The sequence below is a fragment of the Urocampus carinirostris genome, chromosome 12 (genome assembly GCF_059441175.1).
Source record: "Urocampus carinirostris isolate Australia breed hairy pipefish chromosome 12, RoL_Ucar_1.0, whole genome shotgun sequence".
In the NCBI taxonomy this organism is placed as follows: Eukaryota; Metazoa; Chordata; class Actinopteri; order Syngnathiformes; family Syngnathidae; genus Urocampus; species Urocampus carinirostris.
In genome coordinates, this window is record NC_142360.1 from 29,262,432 (window position 1) to 29,285,336 (window position 22,905).

Here is a 22,905-nt window from a genome sequence, read left to right on the forward strand (position 1 = left end):
AGATCGGGTTTTATTTTGAAAGTTTTAAACTGACGTTGGAGGTGGGGCAGAAACGAGGCCACCAATTGTGTTCGTGAGCGAGATTTTTGATCATATAATCAGAGTTGGGTAGGGTTACCGTACTTTAACTTGATTACTTTCAATTACTGTTAGATTACTCCAATACCAAATATGCTAATAAAAGACAAAAGAAGCTAAATATGAATAAAATGACTCAATTTTGTGCAGGCTTGGGGAGTAACGGAATACATGGAACGGCAAAAATGATGTTGGCAAGCTGTTTGGATTTATTTTCATTTTGTTTCTGTCGCATTTTAGGTTAGTTTTGCCGGAGATCAAATAGATCAAAGCCAGGAGAGAAAGCTTACCACGTGTTGTGAGTCATCATTTTATTCGTATTTAGTTTCTTTTGTCTTTTATTAGCATATTTGGTATTGGAGTAATCCAAAAGTAATTGAAGATAATCAAGTTAAAGTAACCCTACCCAACCCTGCATATAATTTATGTTCATAACAAATACCAAATTCTTTGACTTCACCGGCATCATTTCTTTCCTTTTATTAAAACCGATAATGTTCAGAAAACAATAGAACAGTAATAACAATGGGTTTTTTTTGCATCACAACCTTAGTGGTGTCTTATCCCTTTACCATTGGTTGCTCATCACCCACCCCTTTTAGTTTTATTTCGGTTCAAATACTGCAAGTATCAAATCGACAGCACAGTGTACTGGATAGAACACAACAATTGGCGTGAACAAAGGCAGTCATATTAAGTCTTGTATTCAAGTTTGCGTTGACCATATAGTACAGTGTAATGTTCCTTTATAAGTGCAAATGCAAAATACAGGAAAAACAACCCGCCCCAAAAAACAACCAAATAAATGTGTGATGAATGCTCATCACTGAACCTCGTGGCGCAAACACAGGTTGATACTCGTTTGCTACATCACACACACTTGAGGGGACTTTAAAGCCTTGCTGCATAATGCTCTGGATATGCTTCACAGAACAGCAGAATATCATATGTACATATTTATAATGAACCCTGCAGGGTTTTCTACTTAAGGCCGCCTGCTGGGGAGAAACAAAATGGAGGAACTAGCTTTGTCCAACAAACACACCTGTAGCTAGTTTTGTACATTCTCTGCCCTAAAAACAAAACTCATCTGGCATGGAAACGCAGGCCAAATTTTAACACAGAATGTCACATAATGATTGAACAAGTGCTTGGAGAGTAATGTCCCTTTAAGGCCGGAGGGAAGCTCCCAAAGTGGAAAGAACTGTTTTAGTCTTGACAAATAGTACAGAATATGTAATAAGTGATTTATAAATTGCCGTGAAGAGGGCAAAATGACGCGCTCTTGGCTCACGCAGTTGTGCTGTTTCTTAGCTTGGCCTGGGGCCAAATCCGGACCAATTTGAGTCTCGAGGGGATCCCAACAGTTTAAATCTGCAGGGGCTGGCCAGCCGCCATATGCCGCCGTTGTCGTTTTCATCATTATCTTCTTCCTTTTTACAAAGCCTCCAGCGCATCCAAGACTTTCATGATCTGCTGCTTAATCACCTTGGTGGCGTCTCCAGCGTTAGGGATAAGATATCTGAATGGAATGGAAAAAAAGAGGGAAAGTATTGGTGTGGATTGCATTTTTTGCTCTAAAGCATAGGTGTCAAACTCATTTGCTAGATATAAAGTGGGCCAGAACACAAAAATGATATAATAAGGAACTTAAACTGAAATGTAATAGACACTCCTTACACAAAACATTTAATGAAACACCTCAGGGGCGCGTCATATTATTATTTTTTTGCTCTGGTGCAACAAGGTGGGAAAAGTTTAAAAAAATAATTTAAAAAAAAGTACTGGTGAGCTACTATAAAAGTACTATAAAGTTTAAACCGGTACCAAAGTAGTTTACAATAATGAAATGTAAAAAAGTGAAAAATGTACTGAAAAGTATGAAAAAGTTCTAAAACCATTAAAACATATTGAAAATTATTAAATAGTCTGAAAACTTATCAATAAAGTACACAAAAGTATGAAGTATACAAAAAGTGATGAGAATGAAAAAGTACTTACACCTAGCAAAAAGTGAAAATGTACTGGAGTGTTGAAAAATGTGAATGTAAAAAAAAAAAAAAGTGAAACATAAACTAAAGTATTAAACCATATTGAAAGGAGTAAAAATGTATTAAATACAAGTAGAAGTACTAAATAGTATGAAAATAAACAAAAAGTGCTGTAAGGAATAAAACATTCATTCATTCATTATCTGCACCTCTTATCCTCAGTAGGGTTGCGGGGGTGCTGGAGCCCATCTCAGCAATCCTCGGGCAGTCGGCAGGGGACACCCTGAACTGGTTGCCAGCCAGTCGCAGGGCACACAGAGACAGACAACTCACTCGCTTATTCCAACCTAGGGACAATTTGGACCGGCCAATTAACCTAACATGCATGTTTTTGGCATGTGGGAGGAAACCCACGCAGGCACAGGGAGAACATGCAATCTTCGCACAGGAAGGTTCAATCTCATGACCTCAGAACTGTGACGCACACATTCTAACCACTGCGCCACCATGCTGCCCCGTAATAAAACATATTGATAAGTAATGACAAAAATAGGTAAAAAAAAATGTACAAAGTGAAAACAATAAATAAGTACTAAAAAGTATGAACATTTACAAAAAGTATTAAAAAGTACTGGAAAGCTTTGGATTTGGCATGTATACAGAATTATTTTTTACTATTTATGTCATAACTTAATGTTGATTGCTCCAATCAGTGCCCAGGAAACAGAAGGTAGTTCTCCAATAGGTTTGAGTGCCCTGGTGCCTTGTCTTGCGGACCACATTACATCCATTGGCGGGCCTGATCCAGCCCGTAGACCCTATGCTTGACACCCATGTTCTACTGTTAAGTAGCTCCTTCACAGATTGATTCGTTCCCGGATAGAGCTCGTATCTGGAATTTCTTGTATCTCGAAATTAATTTTCCCCATAAGAATCTAGTGAAAACCAATTAATCTGTTCCAGGCCTCCTAAAATTATTAAGTAAAACCATAACATCAAATGGTAGCATCAGGAAATTGTTGTAACCTGGATTTTCTCTCATGTGTCGGTCAAGATTTTGGCAAGAAAGACATCTTGTATCTTGAACTTCTCACAACTCAGTACCCTGTGAGTACAGGGATCGTACACATTTTTTTCATAGCCAAATTCAGGCACTTTTCAAGCACTTTCCAGTCCAATTTTTCCAGTACCTTCGAAGGACGAAATCCAGCGCTAATAAAATGAATGTTTTTCTGTGTTGACTTTGATGACTAAAATAAATTCACTTCCTCGAATTCTTTGTGCCATTTGAGCTGTTCCTATCCATGATCTTTTCGTGTCAATGGGCTGCTATAGACTGACATGAATTCTGCCGTTCTGCCTCACCAATGGATGCACATGTGTTTACAAATACATAAAGGGCACTACAGGTGTTGGGTAATAATCAAAGTCACGACGGAAGACAATTCTGAGGAGCTGTTCGGAGCCAAAAGAGCCGAGTATATAAATAGAGTTGTCCTCTTGGGTGTGACAAGTAGGCGGCGGTATGATGACAAACTACTAGATCAGGCGTGTCAGTGTCAATTTCACACACTTTAAAATACTATTGATTTATTACATTGTCTATACCAAGGGTGGCGAACAAGTTTGACACAAAGAGCCGAAATTTTTAACTGTTAGAGTCAAAGAGCCACACCACGCACTGGCATTAGACATAACCAACGCAGATGATTGGCAGTCATTTATGTGTCCGGAGCAGCATAAAAACAACATATCTGCCAAATTAATTTCAAACTATTATTTATTATTTGTTATTAACTCTGATGGATTCAAGTACGTTTTAAGAGGGGAAAAAAAACTAGACATGACACTAGGCAAAGAGCCACAGTATATAGACAATATGATGAGGCAAAGAGCCGCATTCTTATTGGCCAAGAGCCGCATGCGGCTCTAGAGCCGTGTGTTCGCCACCCCTGGTCTATACAGTCAGACTGCCAAGAAACATGGCCATGGCAACTGTTTCGAGCATTTTCAAGCACTTCACGCAAAGTTCAAGCCTTTTCCTGACCTTGAAAAGACAACATTACAATTCAAGCAATTTTAAGGATTTCAAGCACCAGTAAGCACACTGTATTAGGATTTCTTAATTAAACTGTAATTAAAGACAAGGAAAATGTCACCGTTCCACTGCCGAGATCTCCACTCCGCTGTTGGAGTTGTTGCTTCCAAACTTGAAAGTGATAAGCTCCGGATGCTTCTTCTTCGATGTAATCTTGACCACTGAGCTCAGCGCTTGTCTGGATTGGATGTAAGCGAAACCCTTCCTGGAGGCGATCTCGCGCAAACAGTACATGTGCGTTGCTGTGACCAGCAGGTGGCTGAAATCGACCATAACAATGATTTTGAGTTACATCACAGAAAGGAAAAAAATAAATGTAAAAACTAAGTCTCACCTGGGGAACATATGACCCGTCTCCTTCACTTCATTGCACGGGATGTGATGCTTAACGTCGGGCTTGTTGATCCACGTCTGAACATTGACGATCTCTTTGCGGTCGTCATCCGACATAGACGAACTATCGATCTCATCTGAACAAAGATCAACAGTCAAGAAAAAATGCTCCACACAAGAGCATTATTGAGACGAATGCATTACAAAGGAACGTGTTCCTGAAACGCAATTACTGCAAAGCGTTATTGACAAAATACTGTAACTATTTTCGCTACTGCTTAGTGTGTAACTGCGTTGTTTTGCTACGTATTAAATGCAAATCGCTAGATATTCCTATATCACTTACCTTGCCACTTACAACCCTTGATCAGTCAGCAATAATCTCTAAATGGCAAGCATGTTAATACTAACCCACAGAGTACAACTAAATAGAGTTATGGCAGCTCCATCTCAAGCACAGAGTACGAGAGTGAGAATTTCTCATCATAAAGATACTCTACTTAGTGTATTTATTTGCATCCAAGCCAGACATAAACCAAACAAAATACAATACTAAAATTAGGGAATCTGTTTATTTGCTTATATATGCTTATATGTGTAGAAGCAAATGGTAGGCAGCGTGTGGGGAAAGGGTGTGATTCTATACAGGAACAACAACCCAACGAGAAATTAATGGGGCAATGAGCACAGAACCTATGGTAAAAATTATGTCGTCTTGGACAGTACCCGGAAATAGAGAAGCTCTTCGAGTGGCTTGAAGCACGGAGACAAAATGGATATGGAGTGTCTCAGCTAACTGTTCGTTTGCAAGCTTTCAAGATTGCAAGAAATATGAAGGGTTCTTTGCTTCCCCAGGTTAATGTATACATTTTCGTGTATTTATTTCATTATGTGGCTATTTCAAAGAAATTTAAGGGTGTCAGCTTATATGCAAGTAAATACTTTTTGGTGTCAGTAATCTGGGGGGTAACAGAATTACATTTTAAATTACGTTACCATAAAAGGAATTTTCTGGACTAATATTCACCTAAAATACAACAATTTGACAGAAATTTGCAAATGCACCTTATACATTTTGGAGATGTTTTACTACAATGAAATACAGTAAAGGTTTATGAATGAATCAATTAATGATAACAGTTAAACTACATTTCACAATGTTCGTTAATATTCTATAAAAAATGACATTTTTTGATGCAACCCAAATACCGTAAAATTAAGATTATAAACCGCAACTTTTTCCCTAAGCTTTCAACCCTGCGGTTTTTGGAATGATGAATTTAAACTACTTTAAATTTCAGTGATTATAGTCCTGTGCGCCTTGTATATGAAAATATTTCACAAAGGGCTATTTTTGAGGGTGCGTCTTATAATCCAGTGTGCCTCTTCATGCAGAAAATACGATAGTTGCTTTTTTTCTCAGCAACACACAACAAAAGAAGAACAAGCATCACCTGTGTCGTACTCCTCTTCGTCGGCGATACTGAAAACGGGCTTCACCCCACGGTAAGGTTTGCCCACACGGTCGCTGCTGCTTACATGCCTAAAGAAAAGAAAAACTTTTACAAAAAAACCAAAACAAAAAAACGCTAATGTAGGAAAGCAGGGGTCTCCAACATAAGGCCACCTAAGGACAGTTGTGGTGTCTGCAGACCAGTTCTGAAAGTAGCTCACCAGTGCTGGGTCATTGTGATTTTCTGTAAAATTATTTTTTTGTCGGATGACTGACTCTATTTAACACATATTTTTAAAACCTAACCTGGTAACAACATAGTAATACCATAATAAGTTATTTTAAAAATTAAACTAAGTAAATTCCAGTTAATGGTCTTTATGGACTAAAAATGTATTGATAATTATTTTTAATAATTAATTATGGGGAGTAATTTCAGGATCTAATTTTGTATTAAATATTTTTTGTTTATCTTTTAATTGATTTATTTTACAAGAAATACAACAAACTAAACTTATGAGTTTTATAAATCGAATGAGCAAATAAATGTGCAGTTTTTTTTAAAGCTAGCTATCTTCTAACCTTTTTAGCTATTTAGCAAGCTATCTAGCTAGCGTTTTACATTTTTTGCACGCTAGCTAACATTTTAACTTTTTCGCTAGTTATCAAGCTACATTTTGGGCTCTTTTCTAGCTAGCTATCCAGCTTTGTTTTTAGCCTTCTAACTGGCTATTTAGATGGCTTTTTACTCTTTTAGCTCTCTATCTAGCACCCTATTATTTTTTTACCTGTTTATATTCTAGCTAAATACCAAGATACCTTTTTAGCTATTTAGAACGCAACCTAGCTAGCTTTTTACATTTTTTTGTATGCTTTATAGCTAACATTTTACATTTTTGCCAGGACTCAAGAGTAAATTATGGGCTCCTCTTTAGCTGGCTATTTAACTTAGTTTTGTACTTTAAATCTGGCTGTTTAGATGGCTCTTTACCCCTTTAAGCTAGCTATCACGCTCCCCTTTAGTTTTTTACCAGTTTATATTTCTAGCTAACTATCAAGCTACCTTTTTGGCTAGTTAGCAAGTCATCTAGCTAAGCTGCTATTTTCAAAATTTTCATCAAACTGGGTGCCTGTTGGGATTATTAGTAACAAAAAGCAGCTCAGCTGAAAAATGGTTGGAGACCCCTGTAGTAAAGACACAATAAATCTATTCTCCACAAATGGCGGTGGCAGATGAAGACCTCCAAGCTGTAGAGAAAAAGCTCCAAAAATGAAAGTGGCTCGTCCAAATCGATATTTACCAAGAGACATATTTGCTTGACGGCACAAGCTGTTCAACCCCTTTAAAAATACTCAACTAAAGTGTGTATTATTTAGGGCCTCCTAGTGGTAAAAAAACAGTTTTTAATAAAAAATCAATATTGATTAAAATACTTCGGGTGTCCGAAAATCAAAAACCTCACGAAAGGCTTGAAAAAAGGGATATTATCTGACCACACTAGATGTCACTGGATTGTGTTGTGCCACCAAAAACAAGTGCTAAAAGCACAAGAATAAAAACTACGGACACTCAAAAGTGTCCAAACTCTACCACTTTTCTTTTTTTTAACCAGCCTTTCACAAGGTTTTGAGTTTTGGGGGTACACGTAGCAGCAAGATGGCCGACAATCATGTCAGTTCCTGTAAAATAAATAAAAATGTCACAACTTTAGAGTATTCAAAACAAAAGGACATTTGTATGAGGGTTTGTGTATCTTTGCTCATTCATTAAATCAATATTGTTTTTTTAACAAATTAAGTTTTTTTTTAACCACAAGGAGGTCCTAAATAATATACAATGCCCTTTAAAAATCGTAGAGGTAGTCTAATCAATTGATTTGTCTGAAATGTCTGCAAAGGAAGTCAGTGGAAATCAGTGCAGTTTTTAAATAGCAGATAAAAATCAGGCGGCATATCTCAATTGTGCCTCTCTAAAAGAAAATTTGAAAATTCTGTCTATGGTACATCCAAGATCATGTCTCAAATTGGATATGAGATTTGGAGAGGGTAAGAAATATGAAATGGAAAGACAAGACTGTCACTGCCAAGCAAAAAGTGAAGCCGAAGTAATTTCTACGTGACATTCTGAGAAAAAAGAGGCAATGAGTGCTCAAGTAAGAATGGATGGACGCTTAAAAATACAATCTTTTATTTTGTTAGTGAAAGCCTAATGACTACCATGTTTGTGTTTAGGGGTTAATAGAGAACCATGAAAGCTAATTTAGAGTGGCATGCGTTTATGGGACACAAGTGATACGCATCCTTCTGAACGCGCTCCAGCCAGTCGCTGTCATGCTAGTGACAAAATAGCTCTAAGGCTAATGCTAATAACAAGCGCTTACCTATCAGGAATCGCCTTCTCTGGCCACGGCAGATTGAAAGATATTCTAGCATGAAATAAGGTACAAGGTACGGTGAATATAAATTGCTTTGAGACTCGGAGTGGGAAAAAAATGACATATTAATAAAGAGTTCTCTTAAGGGGGCAACTTCCAATCTCCATGGTGAAAAAGATCTTTGGCCAGTATAAAAGAAAAGATGCTAAAAAAATAATAATACATTATTACATAACTTGTGATAAAAAAATGCTTTGAAAAATTAAATACAACAAAATTAAAAAAATAATAAAATAAATTAAGACAAAATCAGAATGAAAGCTTTGTTTGCAAAACATAACATCCAATCGTAAAAAACTACTATAAATACTCACATATAAGCCTACAACGCATTCAAGCTGACCTCCTAAAACTGCTATAAAATAGCCCAGAATATTGATAAAACGTGTACCTAAACATCCATCTATCCATACATACATGCATTATCTGAACCACTTATCCTCAGTAGAGTCGCGGGGGTGCTGCAGTCCATCCCAGCCATCCTCGGGCAGTGGGCAGGGGACACCTTGAACTGGTTGCCAGCCAGTCGCAGGGCACACAGGGACAGACAATTCGCCCGCTCATTCACACTTAGGGACAATTTGGACCGGCCAATTAAACTAATATTCATGTTTTTGGAATGTGGGAGGAAACCGGAGTGCCCGGAGAAAACCCACGCAAGCACGGGGAGAACATGCAAACTCCACACAGTTAAGTTCGATCTCATGACCTCAGAACTGTGCCACACACGCGCTAACCACTGCTCCACCGTGCTGCCCTGTACCTAAACATTGATTATTTAAATGCATTGATAGTAATGATTAAAAAAAAAAGTATTTCAACCATTTACTGTGCCCTCCAAGCAGCGCTTGGATTGCAGACACTTATAAGCCATTTCATATTTCGCAATCATTTCCACCAAGTTTCTTGGGACCCATTATTATAATAACAAAGGCAAAAAAACGCCCCAGATCACAATAAAATCAGATGTGGTCCGTCAACACAATCAAACGAGGGAGAATCATAAGCCATCGGGTGGCTATGTCTGTCTTACGCCCCCTTATGTTCATTTTTTTATGCACGTTTAAGCCGACCCCCTGATTTCAGTTTAGTATTTCATAGTTCTAAATCTGGCCTATGTGCGAGCATATATGCCAAGTCAGAAAGAGGCAAAAATAAATAAATAAATAAATAAATAAAAAACGAAAATGCCCAAAACATTTGACAAAATTTTACCAAAAAGAAAAAAAAGAAGAAGAAAACATAAGACAACAAGTTCCTTGGTGAAATCTAAAAATACCCAGTTGGGCAGATCAAAATACTTATAATTTTCAACAAGATTATTTCCCTAAAAGATTATCTTTTGCACATCAAATGCCAAAATATTTAATTACAAAATGCAAGAATTTGTCTTAAGCAAAAACACAATTAGAATTTCAAAAATGCATATCACATATTCCCTGCATACCTTGAATAAATACATCTATTAAGGGGAAAAGGTACATTTATTTGACCTCTTTGGTCTAAGTGATTAAAAGATATGTTATGTTGTAACCAACTAATTAAATACCTGCATGAGTGATCTTGAACCAAAAGATGCAAATAAAAACAAGACAATTTCTCACTTGTCTACAGGTGTTGATGTGTTCTCAATGAAGCTGATCATCTTCTCTTTCACGTTCACAGACTTGGACTTGAGGGCAAAAGTCATTTTGTTGACCAGACTCTTGACGCCTTTGCCGTCACTCATGGACTCCCCCTGGATGACAACAGACGTGTTTTCTTCCCACTTAAATTTCATCCCAAGAATAAAGTTCTCAACAAAATCAATATTGTTTTTTGTATCTGGATTTGAACAGGTGAATATTTGAGCTCGAACAATGTCCAAATATTCACCTGTTCAAATCCAGATACAAAAGAACAATATTGGCAAAAGAAAATGGCGTCTGAATGATATAGCAAAATGGAAGATGTAAGCAAATCAACATTGTTATTGTTATTATAATTATCATAAAATAATAATATTTGTAATTATTACAACCTTCATTACTTGTTATTTTTGTCATTATTAGTGTCTGAATGGTATTTAGTGATTACAGTAATCCCTCGGTTATCGCGGTTAATGGGGATCAAAACCACCCGTGAAAAGTAAAAATCCGCGAAGTAGCGACGCCCCTTCAAAAATGCTTAAATTTTTTATTTTTTATTTTTTTTAGACCCGCGTAGCTCTGAACCCGCGAACGTGGAACCGCAAAGTAGAGAGATCCCACTGTACTAGCATTATACAGTTAATAGATGCATAAAACTAAATTAATCTGGTATTATTATAACGGTTATTATGATGATTATTATTATAAGATTTAGGTGATATTATTGTTATTATTAGTATTATTGGTATCCAAATAATGTAAGTGAGAAGAAGCCTTATGTGATGATGGGCTATTCAAATAAACATGACTTGACTACAGTCAATAGATGGGTCAAGCTAATAATGAAGCTTATTGTTATTGCAACAACTCTCATGACTATTATGTTTATTGTTGTTGATATTATTATCATTATCAAAAATATGCCTATTCTTATTGCTATTGTTGAACATTGGTATTGTACAACTGGCACTATCATATTATGCAAATCCATCACAATCTGGACATATATTTATAAACAAAAAACTATTAGTTGAATAAATATGTTGGTGAGGATGGTGAAAAACAAACAAAAACTAAATAAATGGGGATAGAATCAGATAGATGTATATTTTAAAAAGAACACAAAACAGAAATAATCTGCACATTTCAAAAAGAACACAAAACAGAAATAATCTGCACATCTCATTGTTAGGGCAGACAAGTGGGAGCTTGAGCCAAATGCTTCCAGTACCTTGTTTTTTTAATGCACAGATTAGGACACTCAAGAATGGGTGGTCCTGCTGCCTGGGGGCGGACCCCCTAAGGTAGCAGGTCCAAAGATACTTGTATGACAGACAACACCCAAAAGCAGTCAGATTCACCATGAGCACCCAAAGAGAACTATTGTTAACATAATAGATGCTGAAAATGTATGGAGACAGCAATGATGTTAATGGTGAAAAAAAGTGATGGAGGTAGTGATGGAGATGATGATGATGACAATGAAGAGAATGCATATCTACAGAGCCAATGTAGATATGTTTATTCCTACGTTACTTTTTTACGTGTAAATACACAGGGGATCTCGATGTGGGTTGCATTTGTTAAGGAAGTTTGGCGGCGGGATAAAATAAGCATATGCTTCTTCCTACTCCCTTTCGAACATGTACATTCACATTTATTTGTGCTTATTTTTGATTTTTTAAATTTGTTTTGTATTTACTTTTGTCATGTTCGAAATAAAATTTTCATTCATTCATTCATTCATTCATTCCACATACGTCTGCCGAGCTAAGGCTGCTATGAGATCCCGATGTGCTGACGATCCAGTGGATATACGACGAATCCAGCCCCTCAACGTTCATATCCACGAGATGCTGCTGTAAAGCTACAATCACATAAAGAATAGGTGAGGTATTGCAATAAGAAGTTTCATATTACTGAGTCAGACTTCATTTAATTTATCTAGACTACTTACCCATGAATCCCCCCTTGGCAATGCTGACGTATTCCTTGTTTTTCTGCAATACAAACAGCTAAGTCAGTCTCTTGGTGCTTTATTGCCCGTTTTCATGTCTCCCACCTGCAGGAAGTGGGCCAGCACCATGTTCATGTACATGTCCTCCTCTTCTCTGCCGCTTCCCATGAAGCAAAGGTGCTCCCCGCTGGCGATGGAGCCCGATTCCAAGGATTGCTTCTGGGCTTCCAGGAGGGATTTGACCGACAGGGCGAACTCAGATGGATTCTGGAGCATCTGTTAATAAAAACGTTATATGGTGAAATGAAAACTCTCTGTTCACGATTTAAAAACGTACTTATATTATTTATAAAATGAAGGCAAGAGATAGCGACACATGGATGTCTTTTCTGCCAGAATGCTGCATGTCTGTGTATTGTTTGTTGATGCCCTTGCAACAACCCTTGCAGCATGGACATACTGAAAGGGGATTACCTCATGTGCAATGTTCCCTTCAATTTTCCACGGGTCTGAGCGTTCACAAAGTCGGTGAGCAACGCTTGAAACAACAGTGAGCAACAGCAACCCCAAGTGTGGCAACTAATCCATTATCAAACATGTTCAAAACTTGACATCCCGTTACATTTTGCTGAGTTTCCGGCAATGCAAAATTATTTTTCACTTTTGAATGAATTGACCAATGTACGATTGCAACGGTTGCAGGGCCTACAAACGTCATTTGTTTTTACAATTCTTTCACAAGATTTCCATTTCTTTTGTTCCTGGTATCTTTTGTCGCATGACACTAACATTTTTGGGGGCTTATTTAGTCGGTTGCATGATACAGAACTGTATTTAATTCCATTTTTTAGTGGAAGTACAATGTTGGCTACAAGATTGACTTGATATCATTGGAAATTAATTGAATGCAACACAAACTTTTTCCTCTTTTTCCCTGTTTTTTTCTCCCTTTTTTAAATTCCTTTTAAAAAAAATCTCATTGTGTTTATTTTTTCCTAGCAGTTACTTTTTTATTGCTTTTTTGTTCTCTATTACCTTTTTTCCCTTTATTTGCTTCTTTCTTTCCTTCTGGCCTTTTTTTTGTATTTTTCCTGCTCCTTTTTTTCTCTTTTTCTCTCCTTTTGTTTCGTTTTTTTCCTCAGCTTTTCACTACTTTTTCATTTTGGTATTTTTTTTCTTTTTGTTCCATTTCCCCCCCTTCCTTTAAGTCATTTTGTGCACAATTATACATAATATTTGGTCGTGTAGGGATGAAAGAAGCAAAAACAACCTGAGGAGCTGTTTGGGACCCGAAAGAGCCAGTTCTTTTTAGTGAGCTGAGCCGAAGAAGCCGGTTCTCGAAAAACTCTACTGACTTTACTCAACTTCGTTCTACTTCGACTTCAAAATACCGAATTTAGAACACAGCGTCAGGGGAACCCGTGTATTTTTACCTTCATGCACTGCAACTTTGACTTAATTCGCTTTTTAATTAGCAATTTCGATCCCTCATTTTTGTGAGCTGGCTAGATTTTCGCGGAAAAGCTCTGGGTAGTGCGCCATTGCGCACACACGCAGCTTGGAGAGAACATTGCTCATGTGTGATTCCTTCATTTTCCTCATGATAAGGTTTTGAGTTTTTCCTTGCAGTAAAAGTCTGAAGTCTGTTTTGCCCTCTGAGACTTGATTAAGGGCTATACAAATAAACATGACTTGACACCTAAAGAGTAAACCTTTAACACTGATATGATCAAATGAAAACTCTCTGTCGACCATTTAAAAACTTACTTATTCAATACATACTTTTTGTAAAATTCTAAACTAACCTTGTAGAAAAAGGGTCGGAAACAAAAAAAAACCCAGCTACTTTTGTCTTTATATGTATTTCCACATCAATTTTCCTGCATGTGTCTCTAAAATAAAAAGGGTTGGACACCCGTGGCCAAAACAATTTGTTCAGTTTTTCATTCTACCAGTATTCACCAGGTCTGAGTCCAAGTGAAAGGCAGTGGACAGATGTCCAGCGTTGTACTGCTCAGCTGGCCTGCAGTCCACCACAAAGAAGCGCACACCGTCCTGATTGGAACAGAGGATTCGTTAGCGCAAATTGCTTCGCTTTTATAAAAATTGGAACCTCAACCACCTGCTGATGCTGGTTGGCCTGCAGGATTTCCGGGACAGATACGGGAAGACAGAGTGCCTGACTCAGGTCGATGTCCTCCTCCTTCAGAGCCACAAGGCTGCTGCCAAACAGGTTTTGGTTCATCTGGAAGGAGAGAACGGCATCAGTGGTCTAACCCGGCATGTGGTAGATGTTCACCGAGAAGACGTTGCCCGACCTTCCTGAGTGACAGAGGGGTCTTGCTCTGGTAGTACTGGGCCAGGGCAAACAAATCCTCAATATCCTCAGCCTCGAAGAGCGATGGAGATTCTTCCAGCGATTCTGATAGAGAGAAAGTCATTTTTTTCTTTAATGCTGATATGCAGCTTGGGTTGGTAGAAAAGATCTTATATCTCACTAAAAAAAGAATATACTGTGATACCTCACTACTGCATGCTTCATGTTATGCCAGCACAGTGCATTGCAGATAAAAAAATATACCTGATGGCATATTGCTCCGAGCAGGGGCCAGTACAGCGCATTTTTATCAAACCTGGAGGCTTTTTCTGCTGTTTTGTCCATTAAAAAATGAACTGCACTCATGAGTCCATGATCCATTATTCCCAATTCCTTAATGCTACAAACAGGGACTGGCAAAGGGCATTTTTTTGAGTGGCGTGCCGTTCTGGCCCGCCTAAAATTTAATGCACAGTTGTAGCCGTGATTTTTTATCCGCAGTAGACTATTGCTGAAAGCAGGAGCAAGCAGAGTGCAATGTTGGGGAGGGGTTAGGACCATTGTATCATGCCTGATATTAAAGGAACTGTTTTGGCCAAGATCTGTTATCTTATGTCGACTATTGCTGAGAGCTAGCCAGAGGGAGCAAATTTGTGTCATGTGTGCTGCACTTTTTGTCCGTTCTTTCCAGTCGAATGAACAGCACCAGTGTGGCGGCGATTCAATATCCCCGGTTGACTATTGCTGCAAGCAGAGGCCGGCAAAGTGCATTTTAAAAGTGTGGGGGGGCTACATAGCGGATTTGCAAGAAGTTCAGATCCTCATCAACCGCAATAAACAAGGAATTACTGTAGAAGTGTTTCATGTCAAAGGCCAAAATAGACTTCCTTTCATTAAAAGGTACTTTAATGCCATCTTGTGGTAAATTTGTTCAACCATGAAGACTGATTACTTACTTATAATATCCTCTTTGCTTTCACCTTCTCTATCAAGGATGCTCTCTCTAAAAATAGAAACAATTAAAAATGACAATAAATCAAATATTCTATAGTGAGAAAATGAGACAATCCTACTTGGCATTGACAAGGATGATGAGCATTAGAAAAAAGATGAGGAACGGGTCAGCCTGCTGAAGGTAGCAGTCCCACAGAGCTTGGGTGACATCAGGCAGGCAGTGGCTGGAGAAAAGGCTGCCCATCTGTGAAGGGAGGGAGAAAAAAGCCCACGGGCATCAATTCATAAGTTGCGGGGAAAAAAATCAGGGAGAAACTTGACAAATTCCAACACACCCAGTTGATAGCATACGAATCAGGCGTGATCTTTTTGGTATCCAAGAAGGAGCAGAGTTCGGGCTCGTGGTACTGCAGGAGCAGTCTGTAGAGGTGGAACGGGCGGCCTTTGGGCACACACTCCCTGACAAAGGTTTGCAAAGAATGTTAACAGTTCAATAAGTTATTTTGAAACACTAAACAAGTTGCTACAAAAACAAAATCCCTCCTTTTATAGAAATAAAAAGAATCTATATTTGCATACAAGTCTATAAACTTTTGGGAAGAAACCATTTCATTTTTTAATCGAACTTGTTATTTATCCATTTAAATACATAAATGACTTGAAAATAGATAAAACATGCAAACGCAAAGTCATTTACCCGACAAATACCCTTTGAGCCTTTTATATGTGAATATAAACAAAACGGGCCTACTCTAAATTTTAGAACTAAAGAGTTTTCCCCCAGTGATTTAAGATTCAGTATCATGTTGTTACACACACGCCGCCAATCGTCAATACCAAGATGCGGCGCATCTCTGAAGAGCGGGATGACTCTTTACACAGAAAAACAACAGCAACCAGATGATGAAGGTGCTGTATCTGAGTCAGAGGTTTCTCCTGCTACTGGTAACCATGGAAACCAGAACTATCTGTTTCATGTGGGGGAGCAAACCCTCTAAGGCCCTTGTGGTTAAGGGATCTGTATACATAATGTGTCCTCGTAGTTAGATAATTAATGGCATGTTTTAAAATTTCCTTTTTGTAAAAGTGACAGCAAAGTGACCGATACATACAGCAAGTAATATCAACACTCTAAAAATAGCCCAGGTTTTAGCCTTATTGATACTTCCCCATGTCTACTTAACAAACAATAACAAAAACAAGAAACTCGAGGTAAGAAAAAAAAGAATTTTTTGGCAACAAAATCAAACAGAAAAGAACATGATAAAAAAAAAATCAACTTAAATGATTACAAGTCAAGACCTAAAACTGTCAATTATTATTCAATTATTTGTATATGAGCTTTGAGATTTAATTGCAATTTGTAGATTTTAGAAATGTTTATAAAATTGCAAAATAGTAAGTTACTTTATTAATGTTACTTTTTTTCCTATTTACTTATTTCACAAAAAAATCATTAACATCATAAAAATAAGAATAAAATAGAGGAAAAATATCCAAGAAAAAATAACATGAGTGCCATCCAAATCAAAAACTAAATTTTGAAAACACATCAGAGCAAATCAAACTATAAAAAGAAGAGAAAATTATATATATATTTTACCAGGATCATTATTTAAAATAGAGATATTTCATACTTGGAAAATGGTTGAGAATTGTCATAGAGGCGAAATGTCTTGATAAATAATATTACTAATGAATAAAATCTGTCTCGTTCCCTGCTTATGTATTTTAATCTTGCAACCATCGTCATCATTTTTTGCACAAATTTTTTTCTGAAAACAATATTTATTACATAGCTATTAACATAATAAAAGGGTCTTCTCACCCCGGCCACCAACTCTTTCACCTGTTGCCTTTTGCTAGGCGCTACAGGTCCATTAAAACAAGGACTCAGACGGTTCACCAGCCAAAGAAGCGTGCAAAACTGAAGATACATATATTGCGACTTATTTGAGAATTTTTTTATTGCTATTAAAATGTTATTGCACGACAGTGATAACGCACTATTCTTGGATTGCACTATTATTATCAGTTGGACTAAGCACTACTTTGTAATTTGTATTGCCAATTTATCCTGAGCCTTTTGTCTTATTTTTTATTAAAGTCTTTATAGCGTGTTTGCCCTGGAGTGTCATGTTTAATCTTGGTGTATACAATGTTTCACATTTTGATATCAATAACAATAAAGACAACTCAATTCAACTTAGTGAAATAAAACTACTAAGAGTTCAACTCATGATGTCAAGCATCTGGCCAGCTTACCCACCGGGGTACGTGTTTGTTCATAATGGCATAAAAGCAGTTGTAGAGGTCGCTGCGGGCTAGCCCAAGTCCCAAGAGCGGTTTGAGGAGGTGCGGCCAGCTCAGGTCCGAAGTGAAGCTGATGTTTCTCGATTTGCAGTAGAAGGTGACCACCGCCTCTACGTCCGACACCATGTCATCCCGCGCCTCTTCAGAAACTTGGAGCTGGTCTGAAAGTTGGAAAACATTAAAAGAAGTCAATTGGATTTGAATGCTTAGCTAGAGCGGGCACTTCCTCACCAATCAGCTGCTCACACCGACTATGAATAAGTGTCTGTTCTGGCAAATCAAGGACACCATCCCAGGGAGCGAGAGAGTCCCCTTTACCAGATACGTTCAGCGCGATCTAGTCACACACAATTCATCAATGTTCATTTTGTGACATTAAAAATGTATTTACAGTCAATCATACCATCCACATCTTTGCTCTTTCTTGAGCTGAAGTTTCCTGAACGTGAAACATGCCTTTGTCCATCTCCATGTCGGAGCCAGAGTCCAGAGCCTCAGCTAGATCCTGGTCCCTAAGGGTAATAAACACAGCATTTTAATTCTATTTTTTAATTGAGAATATTTTTGATAATAGTTTTTGTGTTGCATCTTGTCAAGATTACGTGCAACAGGTTGGTTTCAGATAAATTACGTTCATTAACATTTGATTCTAAACAGTGGAATGCTCTTCCAATAGATGACAGAAGGTATGTATGTAATATGTACCGGTACCTTCCTAGAAGATCATGCAAATAGAAATAGCTTTTCTGGATCCAATACACCTGCTATTAACAGAGAGTCATCAACACAGCCCAAAAAATTGTTGGATGCTGTCTGCACAGTTTAGAAGACATTGCTGGTTTGCAATACCGCAGCAGAGCCAACCACAACTTACCCCGTTCACCACCTCTTTGTGCAGCTGCCCTTTGGTACCCATTAAAGGTCCCAAACAAACAAGGATTCACAGCAGTCAACTTGTTTTTCTCTTTTTTGAGCTTTTATAACGTGATTTTCTGGAGTCGCACATCCAATGCTCACTACTTTGCTATCAATGACAATAAATTAAATTCTAATTCTATAAATTATCTGTGATAAATCTATCGATATACATAGACCATATGCCCTTATTGGGAGGAGGCTAGAGTCAAGAACACACTCACATTCACCAAACATTCATTCCACTTTGATCCACAACCTGAAAGGAAACATTAAGCCCTCGCCACAACAAGGGGTAAGTTGCTGCTCCAAGCAACCTTTCATCAGCAGAGAGGCCCGGCAGAATGCACCGGTTTACCCCCTCCGTATCACATGGTTCGATCCCACCTCGGCTCCCTTGCTGGCCTAAGCAGACCACCCGGGAGCCCAGAGGCGTGTTCAGGAGAGTGATCAGACATGTAGTCTCTTGTTAATCGCTTGCCGCGCACTGCTGAACGGTTGTAATCGCTCACTGTGATTGCCTTACTGATCCAAAATGGCCGACGACAGTACAATGGATTTCGTTCTGCAGCTTGCTTTGAGCGAGTTGGCTGATATGAGCGACAGTTCGCATATTGACACAGTTAAGGTTATCCTAAACGCAGTGGAAGGGTCATACCTGTCTTGCATTGTTCACAAACATTACCAGGCAATGTAAGACGATATATTACATCGCCAACAGCACTCGTCAGGGTGAGATCCTCCATCTTCTGCACTGTCGACGCCATGTTGGAAATCAAAGTAAGCGGTCTTTCTCCCGTGATTACTCGGGCACGCGAGCGCTCAATAATCACTGGCCGTTCAGAAGCTAGCGATAGCTCGCGATAGCAATCACTCACTCTCCTGAACACGCCTCAGGTTAGCCAGTTCGACCTGCTTCGATACCAGTCATTCTCAACTATCCTTTACCATTCAGATCTATCCCGAACACACATTCTTGCATCCATTAATTTAACAAACCTCACATCCAGAGCACGTTTCACCCCATCAATCCAACCATATTTCGGTCATTTTATTTCCCACCATTTCTGCACTACATACTCTCTTTGTCGAACAGCCTTCATCCATTTTTTCATATATCTAAACCATCTTTACAAGCCCTCTCACCGCACCAGTTCTTCTCCTTACTTCCTCATTCCTCAGCCTACCTGGCCGTGTCATTCCACAAATACTATGCAAACATCTAATTTCAAAGACATTTGACCTATTACGCTCATTTACTCTGAAACCCCGCCCCTCTGAGCCATACAACACTGCTGGAACTAGCACACTTTCATACAATCCTCTCTTTGCATCACGAAAATAAAACGTAAAATGAATATCAAAATTTATTCTACAGGCTACGTTTATCCCGAAGTATTCCAAAATTGTTGTGAGTAATGTATGTTTGAGACTTTCATTGTTGTTGTACTTATTTGAATTAAGGGGACATGTTTATCCAAATTTGATTTCAAAGAGACCCTACCAGAAGAGGTGTAACCTCATAAAAAAGTCAACATAATCCCCGTTTTATTGATTCTATTTTAAATTGAAGGCTAGTTTCCCTTAATGTTGTTTAAATAATTTACAATGCAAGTTTTTCCATCAAATCTTAAAGGACCAGTACAGATTTTGGAACTTTTTTTACTCTCTGCCACAATGTCCTGGCAACCCCAGTCAGCTCAGTCATGTCAGTACATGCATTTCTTACATGTGTTTGAATAAACTCTTCTTTTTTCATCTGTTTGGGGGTTGTGGTTGACATTTGGACACCGGCCTTTTCTTACTTTCAACATTTTTCTGCTGCACTGGCCAATAGAAATTTTTAAAAAATCCTGTGGGGAGGAGCATGACGTCACTCTGCAGCAGAAGTCTCCAACGTGGTGCCCGCGGGCACCGGGGGCCTCCTGAAGACAGCTGAGGTGCCCGCGGACCTGTTCTGAAAATAACTCACCAATTTTGGGTCATTGTGATTTTTCTAGTAAAATCATTTCTTAAAGTAGTTGAGTCTATTAAAGTCCACTTCCAATTATTTACCAGGTAATAAAATAGTAACAACTTAGTAATAACATGATTAAGTTGTCGTCTTAGAGATGCATAAAAACTAGGTGCCTTTTGCACTAATTAGTAACAAAAAGTAGCTCACAGCTTGGAAAAGGTTGGGGACCCAGCCCCCATTCCTTGAACCAAATGTGTCCCCTGCCCACTGCCCGAAGATGGCTGGGATGGGCTCCAGCACCCCCACGACCCTACTGAGGGTAAGCGTTGTAAATAATGAATGAATGAATGAATGAATGAATGATGGCAGCACGGCGGTGCGGTGGTTAGCGCGTGTGCGGCACAGTTCTGAGGTCGTGAGATCAAACCCTCCTGTGTGGAGTTTGCATGTTCTCCTCGTGCTTGTGAGGGTTTTCTCCGGGCACTCCGGTTTCCTCCCATTTTCCAAAAAACATGCATGTCAGGTTAATTGTCCGTTCCAAATTGTCCCTAGGTGTGAATGAGCGAGTGAGTTGTCCGTCTCTGTGTGCCCTGCGACTGGCTGGCAACCAGTTCAGGGTGTCCCCTACCCACTGCCCAAAGATAGCTGGGATGGGCTCCAGCACCTGTATCAATAATGAATGAATGAATGAATGATTGCCAACACATACTTTTATTGAGAAATTATTTAACTCTCACTTTTTAAGGACGCCTCAAACAACCCACCCCACCTTCAAAAGGCAGACAAAATTAGAGATAAAATAATTACAAAATCTATACGTTCAAACCTCTGCCAATTAAATTAAAACAGATGCAAAAATAAGCTGCATTACATGAGGATAGAATTGCAACAAGTGACAACATCCATTTGAGGAGTTGTTTCCCGTTTTAAAGCGACACTCCACTCATCAGTGGATAAGATGATCCGTTTCTGATTCCATCAAGCAGGAAAAGGACATATTGTGTCAGTAATCCTGTTTTTTTTAATAATGATCGGGGTGGAAAGCAAAATAGAAGCGAGCGTTCTGGTTTCGTTGAGTGAAACAAATCCCGGTCATCGACCCTACTTGTTCATTGTTAGCCGAGCTAGCCCAACATCTCGATCAGCTGACCATGCAAAACAGAGTCCAGAGATGTCGCAAAATTGTAACATTCTTCAATCCATCATAAATTACGGAAAAATGTTGCTGTATTATGTTGACATTTTAGTGTCTGCCTGTTTCACCATTTTATAAAAGAAAGGAAATAGTGCATGATACGCTGACAGCACAGAAAACCATTCTAACAAAAGCAGTCAGCGAAACTGATTTAATTCCAAATCCTCGTTGTCGATAGAATTTGGGAGACGACTGGGGATGAAAACGTCTGAAAGTGGACGAATGTGATGAGTTGTTCCACGATAAAGACAAACAAAAAGTACATTGTCTCACCAGCTGCCCGGGAGCGCTTCCTCCACCGCATCCGCCATTATTGTGTTGCCGAGACACGTCAAGTGCAGATAAACATCGCGAGACTTTGTGGATGGTGAATTGTATTTTTTTCTCCTAGTGTACAGGTACAGTGGGACCTCGCTACTTCGCGGTTCCACGTTCGCGGGTTCAGAGCTTCGCGGGCCTAAAAAAAATAAACGATAAAATAAAATAATTAAAAATGTCCACCAATGTTTAAGTCTCAGGTATGAGACTTGAACCACAACCTCCCAGTCCAAGGCCACCGATAATAATAAAATAAATTAATAATAATTTAAAAAATAAAAAATAAAAAAAATCATTTTATTTTTTTAAGCATTTTTGAAGGGGCGTCGCTACTTCGCGGATTTTCACTTTTCGCGGGTGGTTTTGTACCCCATTAACCGCGATAACCAAGGGATTACTGTATTGTATTTCTTAAATACAATACGGTACACTGATTTCATGTTGCTAAGTGTTTAAAAAGTACTTAAAAGTAAATCAATTATATATAATGATTCACTTTGGATCAAGGTAATGTTGTAATACTTAAATGTGTCATTGCCATACCTGTCAACCTCAAACGCTCCGTGCCCTTACAAAATGTTATATTTTCCCTTACAAAATAATCTTACACCTTTTTTTTTTTTCAAATGTGTTTATTTATGGAGTTGAACATGTTGTATTCTACATGTCTTTTGTTATATCATTCTGGACATATTCTTAATAATAAAATAAAGAATAAAATCAGGAACAATTGTTATCAGCGTAACTAAAATATCCCTTAATAACATTTTAAATTTAAATTTGTAAATAAATATATTTTTGGAGGAAAAAATGAGTAGGCAATAGGCATTTCTATTTTGTAAACCAAACCACAATATTGATGTGTAGTGCCTAATTTCGACTCCCCTGCAAAATCCTCCCCCGCTCGTGTGAACGCGCATTCTGCTGCGCTTCCGACAATAGCTTCATTGTTTTAATAAGCTT

At 38.4% G+C, this 22,905-nt stretch overlaps 1 protein-coding gene across 2 annotated transcripts; it reads right to left on the bottom strand.

Moving 5' to 3' along the window:
• Positions 1-766: 766 nt before the first annotated feature.
• On the bottom strand, positions 767-21,965 carry tbc1d23 (TBC1 domain family, member 23). Of its 2 annotated transcripts, XM_088350000.1 has the most exons (19): positions 21,898-21,965; positions 17,961-18,069; positions 17,789-17,894; positions 17,514-17,718; positions 15,580-15,703; positions 15,364-15,488; positions 15,247-15,293; positions 14,292-14,395; positions 14,096-14,218; positions 13,936-14,028; positions 12,079-12,249; positions 11,974-12,016; positions 11,777-11,883; positions 9,993-10,126; positions 8,335-8,379; positions 5,955-6,043; positions 4,502-4,637; positions 4,229-4,426; positions 767-1,600 (listed from the first exon to the last, which is right to left on the bottom strand). In XM_088350000.1, the coding sequence occupies exons 1-19, from the start codon at positions 21,933-21,935 to the stop codon at positions 1,516-1,518; spliced, it is 2,082 nt and encodes a 693-aa protein (XP_088206126.1). In that variant the 5' UTR covers positions 21,936-21,965; the 3' UTR covers positions 767-1,515. The 2 variants fall into 2 exon arrangements, with proteins under 2 accessions (XP_088206126.1, XP_088206127.1); XM_088350001.1 differs by lacking the exon at positions 8,335-8,379.
• Between the last annotated feature and the right edge of the window lie 940 nt (positions 21,966-22,905).